The sequence below is a fragment of the Gossypium hirsutum genome, chromosome D12 (assembly GCF_007990345.1).
Source record: "Gossypium hirsutum isolate 1008001.06 chromosome D12, Gossypium_hirsutum_v2.1, whole genome shotgun sequence".
Classification (NCBI taxonomy): Eukaryota; Viridiplantae; Streptophyta; class Magnoliopsida; order Malvales; family Malvaceae; genus Gossypium; species Gossypium hirsutum.
Window position 1 is genome coordinate 49734848 of NC_053448.1, and position 17162 is coordinate 49752009.

At 33.1% G+C, this 17162-nt stretch overlaps 1 protein-coding gene across 1 annotated transcript; it reads right to left on the reverse strand.

Annotated features, from left to right (window-relative positions):
- Window positions 1-460: 460 nt before the first annotated feature.
- LOC107946337 (aconitate hydratase, cytoplasmic) lies at window positions 461-9019 on the reverse strand. The gene is made up of 20 exons (XM_016880605.2): window positions 8189-9019; window positions 7694-7798; window positions 7388-7548; window positions 7192-7284; window positions 6378-6563; window positions 6020-6181; window positions 5418-5562; window positions 5170-5312; window positions 5027-5083; window positions 4813-4892; window positions 4614-4689; window positions 3835-4020; window positions 3553-3620; window positions 3324-3442; window positions 3055-3176; window positions 2839-2937; window positions 2274-2753; window positions 2010-2108; window positions 1517-1759; window positions 461-742 (listed from the first exon to the last, which is right to left on the reverse strand). Exons 1-20 carry the CDS (start codon window positions 8484-8486, stop codon window positions 674-676), a joined length of 2991 nt encoding a protein of 996 aa, XP_016736094.1. The 5' UTR covers window positions 8487-9019; the 3' UTR covers window positions 461-673.
- Window positions 9020-17162: the final 8143 nt, after the last annotated feature.

Sequence of the window (17162 nt, forward strand, 5' to 3'; positions counted from 1 at the left end):
GGAATTGAATATGGATGCCAATTCCAATTGTGTGGCCTTTGCCATATGTTGCTGTGGATGTCCTTTCGGCCTTTTCTGCATGTACTATGATTCTTTTCTTCTTCTTTTTTCAATTATGATTTAAATGTTTGCAGAATGCATTATTTCCAGCTTTTTAATTAAACGTCTGATAATATAGTATCGGGTCAGTTCGCTTTACTTTTTCGCTGCATACACGTACACTATGCCAAAAGTCTTCAAAACATCATAGTAATCTCCACCATGTGCAACCCAATGAACGAACAGCCACTCCACTCTCAAAAATCCAATCATGGTTGACATCAAATTTGTGCATTAAGATGATCAGTTATCTCAAGAGTTTAAATTCATTAAAACAACATCATTATTATATTTAAATTTCAACATCCTTATTATGTGCAAACTAGGTGATTGGTTAATGAATTTGTGTGCAATATCAATATGCCGATGGAAAAAATTGACTGCATTTCTCAAAATAATAATCTTGGTTCTTCACTAGCAGACAAAGCCTGTCTGCAAAACTAAATTGAAGGGGGAAACTACCAAGTCCCCGTAATGGGAAATTTTCGGTTATTTGATAGCCTTTATTTTTATTTGCATCTCACATTCTACATTTGATGGAAATCTTGGAAGGGCAGGCTCCCAACCCATGGATTTACTGCCTAATCAAGTTTCTGATAACATATGGAAGTATACCACCATTGTTGAAGTATGCCAATTCAACCTGCAGTATCAATCACAAGGCTCAGTTTTAGTATTTAAAGTCCCAAAAAACAAAAGACGTATAGCATATAAACTTTTTAAACTGTTCTCACTATGCTTACATGCAGTGGCGTTTGATGCAAGGAATACATCAGTTCAAGGGAATCACATCACATCCCAAGCATTAATTTGCTTGGAGTACAAGATAAATATGTACACTTTCCATCAGTAAGTTGCCAGGCATAAAGATAAAAGGTATGTTATTTGGATTTCGATGTGCGTTGCATGATTATGTGTCCGAAACAACTATGCCTTTAAAAAAAAAAAGTTTATCTATATATTTGGAAGGTCTTTGAAAGATCATATTCTGATATTCATATCTGAATTTATTGGACATGGACTTTTGATGGACACTTCAAGAAAATAAAGAGTTGAAGCAACATAGCAAGATTGGAAATAAGTCAACTTTGATTTCTGTAGATAAACATGTCATGTAAGGACTAAGGAATAATCTTACTCGGACTTAAAGGACAAGTATTAAATAGGTTGTGTCTTAGATGAACATATTTAACTTCTAATTTTTTTATATATTTAAAATATCTTATTTTCATATTCATGTCTGAATATTTGTCAAAACAGATGCTTAAAGAAAAAAAAAAAAGAGAGTAACGTATAATTCAGACAAGGAAGAATGTTGAAATGTCCAGGCAGCGATAATCAGACAGTAGCAGATTATAAAACACATGTATGATGGATTACGTTGCTCATAACAAATTATTGTGAAACCATTTATTACCTCAGTGTCGAAGCGGACAGTGCAGGTGAAAGATTTCCCATTGTCAGTTGTGACAGTCACATCTTGGCCAGGTCGTATTTCATCTATTTTGCGTGGGAGATCAATGGTATAACGCTCGTGACCTGTTAAACCTAGTGTGTCCGCGTCCTCACCAGACTTGAAACAAAGTGGAATGATTCCCATTCCTACCAAATTACTGCGATGGATTCTCTCAAAACTTTTTGCAATTACCGCTTTTACTCCCTGTTCGTACAAAACATTAGCACGTTACTTGAATTCGGGACTAGTATCAGATATAGATATATGCCTCATACAAGAATGTTCAGCTTTTCGTTTTCGTAGATAACATCCCATACTCATCGAAATATGTGCTGGACATGAATACTTCATGAAAACTAAAAAGTCAGTAACATGGTTACTAGAGAGAAAAGGACAAGCACAAAAGTAAAGACCAATAAGAATTTCCTCATTGTGGCGAAATCAGGACTCTTACCAATAGCATTGGGCCTTTGGCAGCCCAATCTCGGGAGCTACCACTTCCATACTCAGCTCCAGCCAAAACAATGGTGTCGTGTCCTGCATCTTTATACCTCTGCAATTACATGCCAATCAAAACCAAAAATTTGATTGTAAAACTAACAAGAATGGACTAGTTTCTCTCTAATGAAAAATGGAAAATGATATTTAGTTGTTTCTATTGAAAATCATATTGGTTTTATGATAAATTGTGGTATACATTTAACATTGAAGAACTTACCATTGCTGCATCAAATACATATAGTTTCTCTCCTGTGGGGACATGTATTGTCTTAGGTCCAACTTCCCCATTCAACAGCTTATTCACAAGGCGAATGTTAGCAAAAGTTCCCCGAGCCATCACTTCATCGTTACCACGACGACTTCCATATGAATTGAAGTCCTTGCGCTCCACCCCACGGTCAAGTAAGAATTTTGCAGCAGGACTGTCCTTATGGATGCTTCCTGCTGGCGAAATGTGATCTGTTGTGATGCTGTCACCAAAGTTCAGTAAGCAGTAGGCATCCTTTACACCATGGGCACCAGGTGGCTCCATAGTCATGTTCTTGAAGTATGGAGGCTCATGAATGTAAGTCGACTTGGGGTCCCATGAGTACATGGTGGAAGAAGGCACTGATAGCTGATTCCACATGGGATTTCCCTTTGTAATAGCCTCATAAGTACTTTTGAACATATTCGGCAAGACACTGGATTGAACAGCCTAAACAGCAGAGAAGCCCTAGTACATTAATTTCATTCTTATATGCATGAAAGTTGACAATTTATACAAATTTTAGGGCGTCTACCTCTGCAACTTCTTCAGTAGATGGCCAGATATCGTTAAAATATACACTCTTACCATCCTTCCCTGTTCCGATTGGCTCCTTATCGAAGTCAATATCAACCTGGATCATCACATTTTGAGTTGTCATCAGATTATTTGGATCATAAAAAGAGAATATTAATCTTGGTAAATATTTTACAAATAAAGACATCACTAATGCTTATTAGATATTAAGTACCGTGCCAGCGAGGGCATAAGCAACCACTAAAGGAGGTGAAGCAAGGTAGTTGGCCCTTGTTAAGGCATGAACACGACCCTCAAAATTGCGGTTCCCAGAAAGCACAGCAGCTGCTATAATGTCTGTATACCATTAAAATTAACTTCAATTAGTAAGTGGAAAAATGAACATTAAATTTGGAAAAGGAATACCGCTTAACACATTAGAACTAACACAATAGTTCAGTATTTACGAGCTTATTTTATCCAAGTTAAATTTTATAATGGTACCATTTTCTGAAATAGCAGAGGCAACTGATTCATCTAAGTCCCCTGAATTTCCAATACATGTTGTGCAGCCATATCCAACAATATGAAATCCCTGCTTATTCAGATATTCTTGCAGCCCACTGGAACAAATCCAGAATTAGTTAACTATTATCTCATAATTATGTAGAAATATTCTACAAATGTTATCACTCTAAGTCAAGTTTAAATACATTTGGAAATTAAGGAATACCTCTGAAGTAAATATTTTGTAACAACTCCTGAACCTGGTGCAAGGCTTGTCTTTATCCAAGGTTTGACCTGAAGAACAATTATGTAATGAAATTTTTATGCACAGTTATATTAGCACACGTGTAGTTCAAGAAAACTGAATATACTGAAGAGGAAGAGAAAGAGAACCGGGGGGGGGGGCGAGGAAGTAGAACTGGAACTGTAAGGGAGAAAAAAACGAGAGTAGGAGAGATTGATGAGAAGGAAAGAGTAGCAAAAACATATAAACAAAAATTTGGCATACCTGTAAACCAAGTTCACAAGCCTTCTTTGCAACAAGACCTGCCCCAAGCATGACACTAGGGTTTGATGTATTGGTGCAGCTTGTAATTGCAGCAATCACCACACTACCATGTTTAAGCTCAGCTGGCTGCCCGTGGAATGAAAATTTTGCTACTTTACCCTGTGCCTCTTTTGGCACGGCAAAGCCCTACAACATGGTAAGACGTTCATCAGAGTGTTCAAACGTTTTAACCGAAGGTCATACTGTTAAATTTACATATTAAAGCAGAGTTCGGATTAAACTTGGATTTTTTCATGTCCTTTCCTACCTAATCTTATTATTTATTTCCTTTATTTTTCTACCGAGTGGTTCACATTCTAATTGCTCTAGTCACCAGATTTCTAGAAAAGCGGAGTATAAAATTCCAGAAGATAAGAGAGGCAAAAGTTCTAGAAAGAATGAAAAAAGAAAGAGAGAATTTAGCCATGTGAAGAGTCAAGGTGGACATCTTGTTCTATGTCAGACTCGTGATAGAAATTTGACACCAATTACTAAGTCACATAAGGAAATTATCTTATATGGAAAGTAATATAAAAAACGCATCAATCAAAGATAGTTTTCCTGATCATCATAGTTTATATCAACTTGTTACGTGCTTTGTTCAACTAACCCAGGGGAAGTTAGAGAAACAAACTATCAAGCAATACACAATAATTAATTTTGTAAGTAAAACAAGAAAATGTGCTCTAATCAAGACATAGATGATGAAAACTTAGATATGCACCCAGCTCAAGACTCACCTTGAAACCAACTTTATTATTAAGACACGAATTCCAATCAGCCTTCATTTCTCTCAAAGGAACTCGATCATGAGGTCTGAAAAGATTAGAAGCAATTACCTCAAATTAGCACAACACATCAAATACCAAAGAAAAACAAAGTAGCTAATGCTCTGAACCCGAACGAAACAAATGAGAAACACTGGCACAGAAGGCAAACCTCTTAGGTCCCGAAATACAGGGTTCAACTTCCGCAAGGTTTAGTTCAAGATATGAAGAGTAAACTCTTTTTTGTTGGGGCTGAAGTTGGGAGAAAAAAGAAAGAGAGAGAAAACAGTAGAAAGTAAGAGATCAGTTTTATCCAAATACAAGTAGAACAACTGGAAGCTGACAGTCTTAAACAAGAAAAATTGAAGAGGAAGAAAAGTTCTTGCCTCGTCATAGTCAACAAACATATTATTTGCACGGAGATATGATTCTATCATTGCCACCTGAATTTAAGGAAAAGGAAGTCAGCTAGTGCTTCAAATTAATAAATGCAGATCAAGCCAGTAATATTATGTAGTAGAAGACTCACCGTTTCATCACTTCTGCCAGTCAATTTGAGATATTGCAGAGTGACGTGATCAACAGGGAAGAATCCCATGGTTGCACCGTACTCAGGAGACATATTAGCAATGGTAGCTCTGTCAGCCAATGATAGTTCACCCATACCATCCCCTACAAAATTGTACAAAATAGAGAAGTAAAACCTTATATAAAGAATTCGAGAGCCACACAAGCAAGGAAAGATAACTTCAGGTTATCCCCATGAGAAGTAATCACCATAAAACTCAACAAATTTGCCAACAACACCATGTTTCCTCAGCATTTGTGTCACAGTCAGAACCAAGTCAGTAGCTGTCACACCATTTCTTAGTTTTCCAGATAACTGGAATCCAACAACACCAGGCAAAACCATGCTCATCGGCTGTTAATTTCAAAATAGACTAATCAGAAAAAAATACAAATGATAGAGATTTATATTCAAGCAAATGAATAAGCACAAGAACAGCCTTTTTGAAAGAAAATAAAAATAAAAAGTTGGATATGTACAAGCATTCATAAAATGCAAATTGAAAGAAGCTAAAAAGAAGCCACTAAATAAAGGCTACAAACAAGTAATCGAGACAAAGATCACATGCAGAAACAATCAAATTAATGAGGCAACTTGAGTTCAAAGAGACTTCACAATCCTGCAGTGAAAGTTTAGATTGATCTTTTAACCATTCATTTTAGCACTTCATACCGAAACATTAATTTGTTGTCTTACTAAGCAGAAAGGAATCATGTTCTGCTTACAATTGAGGTGCAGACTTTAACTAGCAACGATCATCAACAGCTTTTTTCCAAGGGTAAAATTATTGGTGGCCTATGGCATTACCTACCTGACCAAGCATGGCTGCCTCAGCTTCAATACCTCCTACTCCCCAGCCAGCTACTCCGAGCCCATCTATCATGGTTGTATGAGAATCAGTTCCAACCACACTATCAGGGTAGAGAATGCCATCGGTGTTGAACACAAGCCGACCAAGATATTCAAGATTAACCTGAAATGTTAAAGTGTCAGCTCACTTGGCCACCATATTCACATGATTTAATGTCCACAGAAAATTCAACATAAAGAAAATTATAAGCTTCTTTGTTTATGACTTATATGCATGCAATAAATGAGAATATGTTCACCATTATGTCAAAAGCATTTATTGCATATTGTACACTAATTATCAAATTAACAAACCATACCTGATGCACGATACCAGAACCAGGAGGAACAACAAGCATGTTACGGAAGGCAGAAGATCCCCATTTAAGGAATGAAAATCTTTCCTTGTTTCGCTGAAACTCAAGCTCCATATTTGCTTGCACAGCATTTTCTGATCTTGTTACATCAACTTGAACCGAATGATCGATAACAAGATCTACAGGAACCTGAATACAAGATATTTTCAGCAATACATAATAAAGATAGAGTAGACAGACAAACTATTACAAAATATCCAGGCATGTTGTAATTGAACATTGGGCATTCAAAACTACATATCATTGAACTGATATCAATTAGAAACTTCTACATAACGGCCTATAGATAATATACACAGCAATAAGAATCAAAGAGGAAAAACAAGATGTCTCATATTAATAAGCTTATGTTTCCTGAAGTCAAAGGGGAATGTCAAATACGGGTGCATTTGACATGGTTAGGCTCAATTTTTTCTATATTTTTCCATATATTCGGAGGATTATACTGCTCGATTATGTGTCAGACACAGGTGCCGATAGGGGTACTATAGGGAAAATTAAAAATCTAAATAGAATAGCTAAGAACATGATAAAAAAAGCAGTAGGAAATGCTTGCACACTAACTAGAAATTTGATATGTAAAAGTTTTCTCAATATTGACACCCTTATTATCTTATTAAGCCAAAAATATGTAAAGCTTGCAACCTTAACCTATATAACCTAGAAATTGCTCATCCCTCACAAAATAGAAAATGGCAGACCGAATTTTCAGCACTCTTTGAGTAAACATTCATGCAAATGATGTAAACAAACACACCAGAGGATTAATCTTGCTTGTATCACTGCCAAGCTTGTGCATAGCATCACGCATACAAGCAAGGTCGACCACGGCTGGCACTCCGGTAAAATCCTGGCAACAAAGCAGAATGGATAAGAGATATAGCAAGCACTATTTATTTCTTTTAACGAAATAAGTATATGCATATATATATATAAATAGGTTAAACAAATACCTGTAAGAGAACACGAGCAGGCTTGAAGGGGATCTCGACTTGCTTTGGTGCTGTATTTTCCCAATCAATTATTTTCTCAACATCTTCCTTCTTTACTTGGAAGTTATCACAATTACGAATTGCAGATTCAAGCAAGATTCGGATAGAGTAAGGCAGTTTATCTATTATATGTACAACAGAAACAAGGAACACATATGATCAGTCACACAACTAACCGAAACTGCTAGACTGGACACAGGCATGAATTAGTATATCAGTCATCAAGTGAATCAACATTATATGTATAAGCTGTACGAGAAAATTTACCAATCCTTGGGTCGTTGAGCGCAGGCAAGCTATAGAACTTTCCAAACTCACCGCCACCAGGCCTGGGAAGACTTGTCAAAACTGCCTTAAACGGATGTTCAGCGGCTGAAAATAATAAAAAAAGTTCATTAAATAAACACTCTCAGCTGATCAATTTTCAACTTAATTATCAGTTTTAAGATACTTCATAAGATTAAAATCTGGTAAAAATGATGCTAGATAAATGTCCTTTAACAATCGTTATACTGATTTGATACAATTTGTCCTTTTGATCCTTAAAGTATGAGTGATAATTTAATTATTATTCGGCTAAAAAACTATTCAATTTTTTTAAAATCTGAGACTTCTCATTATTGGAACTTAAGAGGTTGACAGAGACCTTAACTAATCGAGTTAAATTAATAAATCATATAATAAGCAGTTCAATGGAAGCTAAATATGGGATTCAGAAATCAAGCAAAAGAAACAAACTCCGAAAGTCTGGGAGAGTAGTACCCATGGTAGCAAACTTCCTCTGCAACTGTTCAATGATGGGGTTAAACGCTCTGATCTCAGAACGGGGGTTAAGAGGAGATCTCCAATCGAGACGGTGACTCCACCGCGGAACAGAGCAGTGGAAGGAGCGAACGGCGGCGGAGGTAAGAGATCGTCGGTGGTGGTTGATAACAGAAAGGGAGGCCTGATTGGTGGAAGTGAGATTCCGAAAGGAAGAACGAAAGAAGCGAGTTGGAGAGTAAGCGGAAGCAGCTCTTAAGAGAGATGAAGAAGGTGAAGATGAGGCCGTTATATACATGACGTCGAAAGATCAATATCACACGGTTTAACGGGCACGAATTCACATATAAATGGCAGTAATCAGGAAGCAGAAGATAAGGAGATAATTCAATGAATGTAAGGAACCAAACAGAAATTCATGGCCGTTTCTGGCTTTATATCATTAAAACATGAATCAATGAGAAAGGTAACAGCGTGTGGAGAGAGAGAATGAGGAAAAAGTCAACATGTATGATCGAGCCGAGCCGAGGTGACGGTGTTCAAATCCAAATTTGGGGTTCAAAAAGCGATTTCTAACTAAAATTTTATTTCTGCATGGAAAAATAAGTTTGACCCCTTTTTTTTTTAAGCTCTCAAATTTGAGTTCTTCAAAACTCTTTACAAATAAAAAGGCTTTATGTATGAGCATATTTAGAATATCTCAATTTTGATTATAATTATAATTATAATTGTTTTCTTATATAATGATGATGGCTAATTTTGGGATAAATGAACATTATTTATTATTTATATACACTTTTACAAATATATTTGATGCATAAAACATATTCGAATAAAGGGACGGACCTTGAGCTGCGTGCCCGCTTTCTAGAACGGATCTGGCCAGTTCAGACGCAAGTTCCTCCTGAATTTCTGGTCAAGAATTAATCAGCTGCGGTAATGTTTAGGAACGGTTAGCACCAACCCATTTGATTGTACCAATCATACAACAATACCAAACAATGTGATGATCATATGGTTGTCCAGCTAGTTACTGTAGGGCGGAGGTATATGCAAGTGGACTTTCAAATCAACGTTTACGATTCGCCATTAAGGACATTTGGCTTCTTTATTAAAAAGGAAAATCTGGCCGTGTAAATGGACCTTTTAGGTAGAGACCAATCGCAGTGGACAATTCTTGTTTTCTCCCTTTCCCACTGCAGCTGTTTATCTTTTAAATTTTATACGCTTAATTCACGATTTCACTTCTAAAATATATTTGTTTTTTTAATTTGGTATCTAATTTTTTTATTCAAATTGATACCTAATATGTATTTACTTCTCAGTTTAGTACTTAAAGTTATATTTTTTAGTCAATTTTTTATAGACGTTAAAAATTTTTATAACCAATCACAAAGCACCATGTGACGTCTTTAGGTAAAAAATAAATATTTTCTTTTATTAAATCTAGCTACACATTAATATATATAAAATAAAAATAAATGTATAAAAATTCAGAATAAATATAAAATATAGAAAAAAACATATAAATTTATAGAATATAAAATAAAATTTACAAAAAGATACAATAATTAAAAATAAATTACTTGAAATTAATAATATTATTATAAAAATTGTAAAAATATTTTTAAAAAACGTTTAAAAATATTTTTTTATAAAATTATAAAATATATAATTCTAAAATTCTAAAAAGGTATTTAATTTTCAATTTTTTTTGCAATTACTAGAAATTTAAACACCTTTTTAATTTTTATAGATTATTTTTATTTTTTTTAAATTTAAATTATATATTTTAAAATTTTTATAAAAATTTATTTTCAAACTTTTTTTAAAAAAATTATATATTATATATGAATTTTTTTTACATTTTTAATCAATATAATATATAACTTTTAAAAAAATTTAAAAAAGGACATGTGGCGTATTCTAATAGCGGCACATGACTGGCATTGTCAACATGTTAAAAGTATTTTTTTAATATTTAAATTTTAATATTATAAATTTCTATTTTTAATTTAAATTTAATATTTTTATTTTAAATAAACCTAATTGCCATATGGCATTTTCTTCATTGGCCAAAACATGCCACGTGGTACTTTTCCGTTGGTCAGGGTTGCCTAACAGATTTTGTTTAATGTCCGTTACAAAATTGACCAAAGTAGAAGAAATTGATACTTTAGATACCGATTTGAGACAAAAAGAAAATTAAATATTAAAAAGGAGAAAATGAATATACCTCAAGGTATAATCGTGAATTAAGCCTAAAATTATAAAATATATTTGGTATAATTTTTAAGAATAATTTAAAGTAGTTTTGTACTTTTTATATATATATATATATACTCACGGCCAAGGGTTAAATCAGATCATGAGAAATTTTATCAAAATAATACTAAAAAACAATTTAAGAAATGAAATGATTCTAAATTACATACGAAAATGGTATGTTTGTACAATAAATCGCACCAAGGAGGGGACACCCTCCAAACCCTTACAATTCACGTGGGCGAGGAGGGAAATCATATATAAATTAGAGATATTTGTTATTTAGGTCCCTCAATTTTAAACTTTATTTTAATTCCAACATTACTTTGTAGTTTTAATTTTTTATTTAGTCCTTCTTTTTAATTTTTTTTAATCTAGTTTACATAATTTTTTTAATTATTAACGTGTACAATTAATCTATATTAAAAGAGACAAATAAAAAGGCATAACTAAAAATACATATAAGGCAAATTGAATCTTCACCATATAGGGATTAATTATTAAAAAACTATACAAGATGTAAACTAAATTCAAAAATATTAAAAGAAAGGACAAAATAAAAAAATATATTAAAACTATGAACTAAGGTTAAAATTAAAATAAATTTTAAAATTAAGGGACCTAAATAACAAATATTTCAAAATCATATAGAATTGGAAAGGTATAGATATGGAGGGTGTCGCCTGTTCTTGGTGCGCCACCCTTATTGATAATAATTAATTTGGATGGTATAGTTCTTGGGATGTGCGACTATTTTTTTTTTGTATATAATTTAAAATTCATCTAATTTTTTAACATGATTTTAATAAATTTCTCTCAATAAATTCTGATTTTTAAAATATTAATTATTGAATAATTGTATTTAAAAAGTATTGCAATCGTAACTCTAAATCTAATATTTAAATTCTTAACTTGTTGTCTTTTTAGTTATAGGTTTCTAATAGAAGCCTCCTAGAAGCTAATTCTATGAAAATATGGTTCCTAAAAAATTTATAAATTTCTTTCAACCAAACACAACTTGCTCCGGGAGTGGTCCTAGAACCAGCGGATGGGAGTAGCCGAAGCAGGCCTCGCCGGTCCATCGGCCTTAGGCCTTAGGCCTTAGGCCTCAGGCCTCTTAGCTAAGCCCTAAAGTGGCGCCTGTGGACCATCTCTTTCAAAACCCCGTTCCCTCCCTTATTTTCCCGCTCTCTCATTCCTTAATAATCAATCAATCCACCCACCCTAATCTTTCCAAACGGCCAAACCCTATCTCCCTCTCCTCAACAACAGTCGCCATGCCAACACCCTCCGTTTTCGCTATCTCTTAACCCTCCGTCTCCAATCATGAATCGTAGGAGTCGGTCCTTAGCCAGGCATCCCCTGCCTCGATCCGAACCCTTCCTGAAATTCCTCAAACCAGTCGCCCTAGCTCGCCTACGGGACTCGAGAATCAGCGCCAGATCGCACCGCTCCACCTCCCTCTTTCAGATCTCTCCGTCCTTTCAGCCTTCTAACGGCGGTCAGGCTTTCTCCACAGCCATGGACGGCTTTCCTTGCTTTGTGCCAACACCGACAGTCTACGGGCCCCGTTGTCCCCAGAGGAAGAAGCTAATCGCGACCAAGGGAATGCTATTTCTGAGTTCAACACAGTCAGCTCTGGATTTGCCAGATCCGGTTGTGGATTTGTTAACTAGTGAATGAAACTAGTTTAATCTGTGAATTTGAGCTCTTTCATTTGCCCTAGGCTTGTAGATTCAGTTACACTTCTCTTGTTTAATGATTGAGAAATTAAATTAATAATAGCTGTAATCAATTTTCAATTTTCCCTTTTGAATCTGTTATTTGCAATTTTATACAGCTTTCTGATATGGTTTAGGAAATCAAACCTGAGTTCCATATTTAATTAATTAATGAAAAAAGGATAAAGCTGTTTGATAAATGTTTTGATGAATTGGTTAAGTAAATTCATTACTTGGTCTATTTAGTCATGTTAGCGTTAATTAGGGTTCTGATCAATTAAATCTATTGTTCTTTCAAGGATTAACTGCTTTCGTGCTTGTCAGCATTGCGTCCGACGTAGCTACATTGTTGCGAAAACTGTGCTTAGATTGTGAATATTACCGATCACATCACTGTTGATAACCTTTCCGCTTATCATTTGCAGGATTAAAACCAGATTTTCACTGGAAGTACGCGAGTTGGCTTAGCCAAATATGAACAATTGACTTCTGGGTTTAAAATTGCTGTAGAAAAGTGATTTTCTACTCGCACCCAGAAGTTGAGGATATAGGTGTTTTTAATTTTTATTGCTATTAACTATACAAAAGTATCTAAAAGATTAGATTAATTTATAATTTATTATAATAAATTATGGGTAAATTACAAAAATAGTCATTTTTGTTTGCCTCAAATTATATTTTAGTCACTTATATTTGAATTGTTACATTTTAGTCACTTACGTTATCGTTTGTTACAAAATAGTTACTTTACCATTAAATTCTGCTACCTCCCTAACAATAGTCTTACACAGCAGTGCAAATGAGTTTTAAAAGTCAGCTTGGATGTTATACGATGCAGTTCAAATTAAATTTATTTAATTAAAAATTTATTTTTATCTCAGCAACAGGATATTCAAGTTGGCATTTAAAACCTATTTGGACTGTCACGTAGGACTGTTGTTAGGGAAGTAACGGAGTTTAACGGTAGAGTGACCACTTCGTAATAAAACAATAACGTAAGTGACTAAAACGTAACATTTCATATATAAATGACTAAAATGTAACTTGAAGCAAACAAAAGTGACTATTTTTGTAGTTTACCCTTAAATTAATTAAGTTTTTAAAATAATTTTTGTATTATTAATTTTACAAATAATTTATATTAATTAGTTAAATTCCTATTATATTAAATTATTTAAATATCATATAACTTAATTAATTTTTAACTTTCCACTATCATGTTTAAAAAAGATACTTTAACTTCCAACCGCAATTTTTAGCAACAGTGGAAAATATTTAACAAACTATATTTTTCATAAAACTTTTGAAAAGCATTTAAAGAAAGAAACTTTTGGAAATCACATTTTAACCGAAACATTGATGGAGAACTTGCTTTTAATATACAAAAGTATTAAAGTGATGTGCTTAACCAAAGTAGTATTTACTGGTTGGAGCAGCTGCTGAAACCTTTCGAGACAGTATGGTATGCATTGACATCCATGCTTTTTCAGATTGTGGCAAGTTTGTGGTGATGCCATTCACCATTAGTTGAAGTCAATTATTACATAAATGATGTCCTTTTGCTTGCAGTTATGTCCATATTTTAGCAACTCTTGTTGAGTGTAATGAGTCCAAATCTTATATTTGGGTAATAGGGAGTTCTGATAGGAACATCGGCTTTTGGGAAACCGTATCACTTCCGGGAGAGAGGTTATAAATATTCCATAGCTTCATTTGTTTTGAACGTAGATAAGAGAAAGTTGAAGCACTTTTACGTTGTTTTTCTTTCGGTTGTGGATTGTAGAACTAGTTTCAACAAGGTATGGAAGTGCTGGTTTGATCTCCTGAAAGAAGAACAATGAAATTCAGCCTTTTGGTAGGAGTGAATGAGCTACACGGTATTCATCCATGAGAAAGGAGCTCCAATAATTAACTGACTATTGAGTATGCCACAAAATGGCTAAGTCAAAATGGTAATTAATTACTCAAAAACATAATTCGGAGAATCTCATATTCAATAAACTTATTTACTCGGGTTCAAAATTTTCAAATACCAAAATTAAACACAATTTCATAAAATCAAATATTAAAACATTCAACCCGAATGGCATGGGTTGAAAACCACAATTAACGCAAATTTCGTTGAGTTAAAAGCTACGATTAACCTCACTACAAACCACTATTATAAACCAGTCGCACAGTAAATTGACTTTTATCACAACATGCATATAGTAGGGCCACGGTCACAACATAGTCATAGATGGTCAGCCATCTTTATAATAATATTTCATTATAACAGTCAAGTTGGTTGCAGAATCGATTTTTTATATTTTAGGTTTACCTTTTATAAGTATAAACTACGCTCATCTCTCTATAACAACCTATTATATCAAATTTTAATAAAACTGATTCTATTCCAAGCGAAATAAAAATAATAAATTTTAGTTAAAATATTATTTCAATAAAATATTTTAAATTTTATATAAAAATATATTAATCAAATTTTATTAAATATTTGATTTAAATCTAACTAATTAATCATATTATAGTCATTTAATTTGAAATTTTAAAAAATTTCGACATGATCTAAATCTCAAATGTTTTTGTAGGTGTACCTCTCTAAATATCTAAAATATTGACCATACAAAGAAATGGTAACATTTTATTCAAAAATTCAATCGCATTTCATGTTCTCTTTCAAATCAAATTACATAGAAAATCAATTTTTATATAAACAACTGAATAGAAACGACATTTAAAAATTAAATATTCATGTTGTAAAGTTCATAACAAATTATGTTTGAATGAATTAATGACATATTTGAAAACTCAATTTTAAAAGGGAACTACATTCTAAAATTTCATATAAGAATATATCACATACATAATTTGGATGCTTAATCTAATTTATGAAACCAAATACCAAAACATATATACACACACAAAATCTAAGAAATATTAAATTGATTTTTAACCTGTTAAAACATCAAAGGGATATCAAACCACTTACTTGAACTGAAACCCAAAATCAAAAATTATTTTTTCTAAAATTCCATCTTTCCAACAACTTTAGATTACCAAAAGAACTTATTCAAAATCATATAAATAGGCATTCTATAAACTAATCACCCAAAGTAACTCAAATCCTTATAGATAATAGCTTACCCAACTTGCATAAGATTCACTGAATTAATCATATCAACTTGAAATTTTGAATATTTAAAAACTAGACTTAAATGAAATTTCATATATATAAAATCTCGGTAGTATTCAGACCCAAATCCATATTTCTTGTCTCTTAATCAATAGAGATCAAAAGAGAGAATTTACTTACTTTAATAATTTCATTGGAAGAATATAGCGTTAATCTTCATCCTTCTTCTCCTCTTTTAGGGTTTTTCCGCTGCTTAGGTTTCTTTTTTTTTTTCTTCTTTTTTCTGTTGCACTTGTGGGCTACACCGGTTTATAGGCTTTTGAGCTCAACATTACGACTTAACTAAAATAAGTTTAAATGTGCTTGAACGAACTCCACCAATTGAAGAAGTTAAATTCGTAAATTTATTGCAACATTTTTTACTATATATTTATTTTTTATCAATTAATATAAATTTGAGCTCAAATAAAAATAATTACGACAGTGAGATTGATTACGGTAGCGTGATATATATGTTTAGCTTCAAACCTTGCGGTGGGATGATATTAAAATAAAAGATGATCATTATAGAAATTAGTTTATAATGTATTTATAATACAATAAAGAATTAAATTTATATTTATATTAAATAATATAACATAAATTAAAACTATATTTTATAAAATTTAAATATTTTTAAATTATATTCAAAATAAAATATATTTAAATTATTTTATATTAAATAATAATTAAACTTATATATTTATGATAATAATTTTATATATTGATTAGATTGTTATATAAAAATTATATAATAATATTTACTTTCTAACCGTTAATTAATTACCAAACTTATATTTTTGCATTATATAATATATATTTTTTGACCAATCAAAACTCTAATTCTTTTGCCTTCTCCTCCCTTAAAACACCTTCAACCTCATGTCCACCATCCAGTCGTTTTCCACCAATCCTTAGCCTTGTGCACTGTCCCCCAAGCTCCTAGACCAGCCACTATTTTAGCATCCCCTTTTTTGCGGCAACCATCAACAATTGTTTCTAATGCTGCTAAGAAGGGTTAAATGGTGAAAAAAAATTATCCTTACCGGAGGTATTTTTCTCAACTGGATCTTAAAGTTCTACTGGAAAATCACAGCTGCAGTGCGATAGAAATGCTTCGACTAAAATCAAAACATTGTTATCCAAACAGATAATTGCGGTGCCTTTGCACAAAAACCAAGAAAAATCTCACCTCACCGGAACTAAACGGGCATCCAAAGGTAGAGGTGAGAATTCAACTTTTTCTTTACTTATTGAACGAGGTTAAATAAGTGTAATCAAATTAGTTCCAACTCATACTTACCATGGTTACGATGGAGTCCCTCTCAAAGTAAGGAAATTAGCATATTTGTAGGCCAGGTGATAGGAATAAAATTCATCGGCTGAGGGGAAGTTGAGTAGGATTTGTGGACGGCTACTTTCTAACACGTAACTTCCTGTCACCATATTAGCACCCACAAAAGGAAGCAGCTGCCACCCATGACCCACCCATTGTTTTAGCTTTGAGGGTCAATTTGTAAGTTACTGTCCAATAAAAAGCATTGCTCTTTATAGCAACTCTACAAACTTCAAAGAAGCACACGGTTAAATAGAGTGATTGACTATCTTAAAAGCGTAAATTGATAGATAATAATAACAAGAACAGAAGCTAAGAATCCTCGTGCTTATGCCAGCATAGGAGCATTATAGCACATCTCCATAGTATGTAAAATCTTGATTTCTGCTCCTTAGCCTTTGCCAAACATCTGTTTCTGTAGCTAGAAATCTCTTTAAAGCTTCCACCCATGCTTTCTTTTATTTGCCTCCTCTCGAGTCT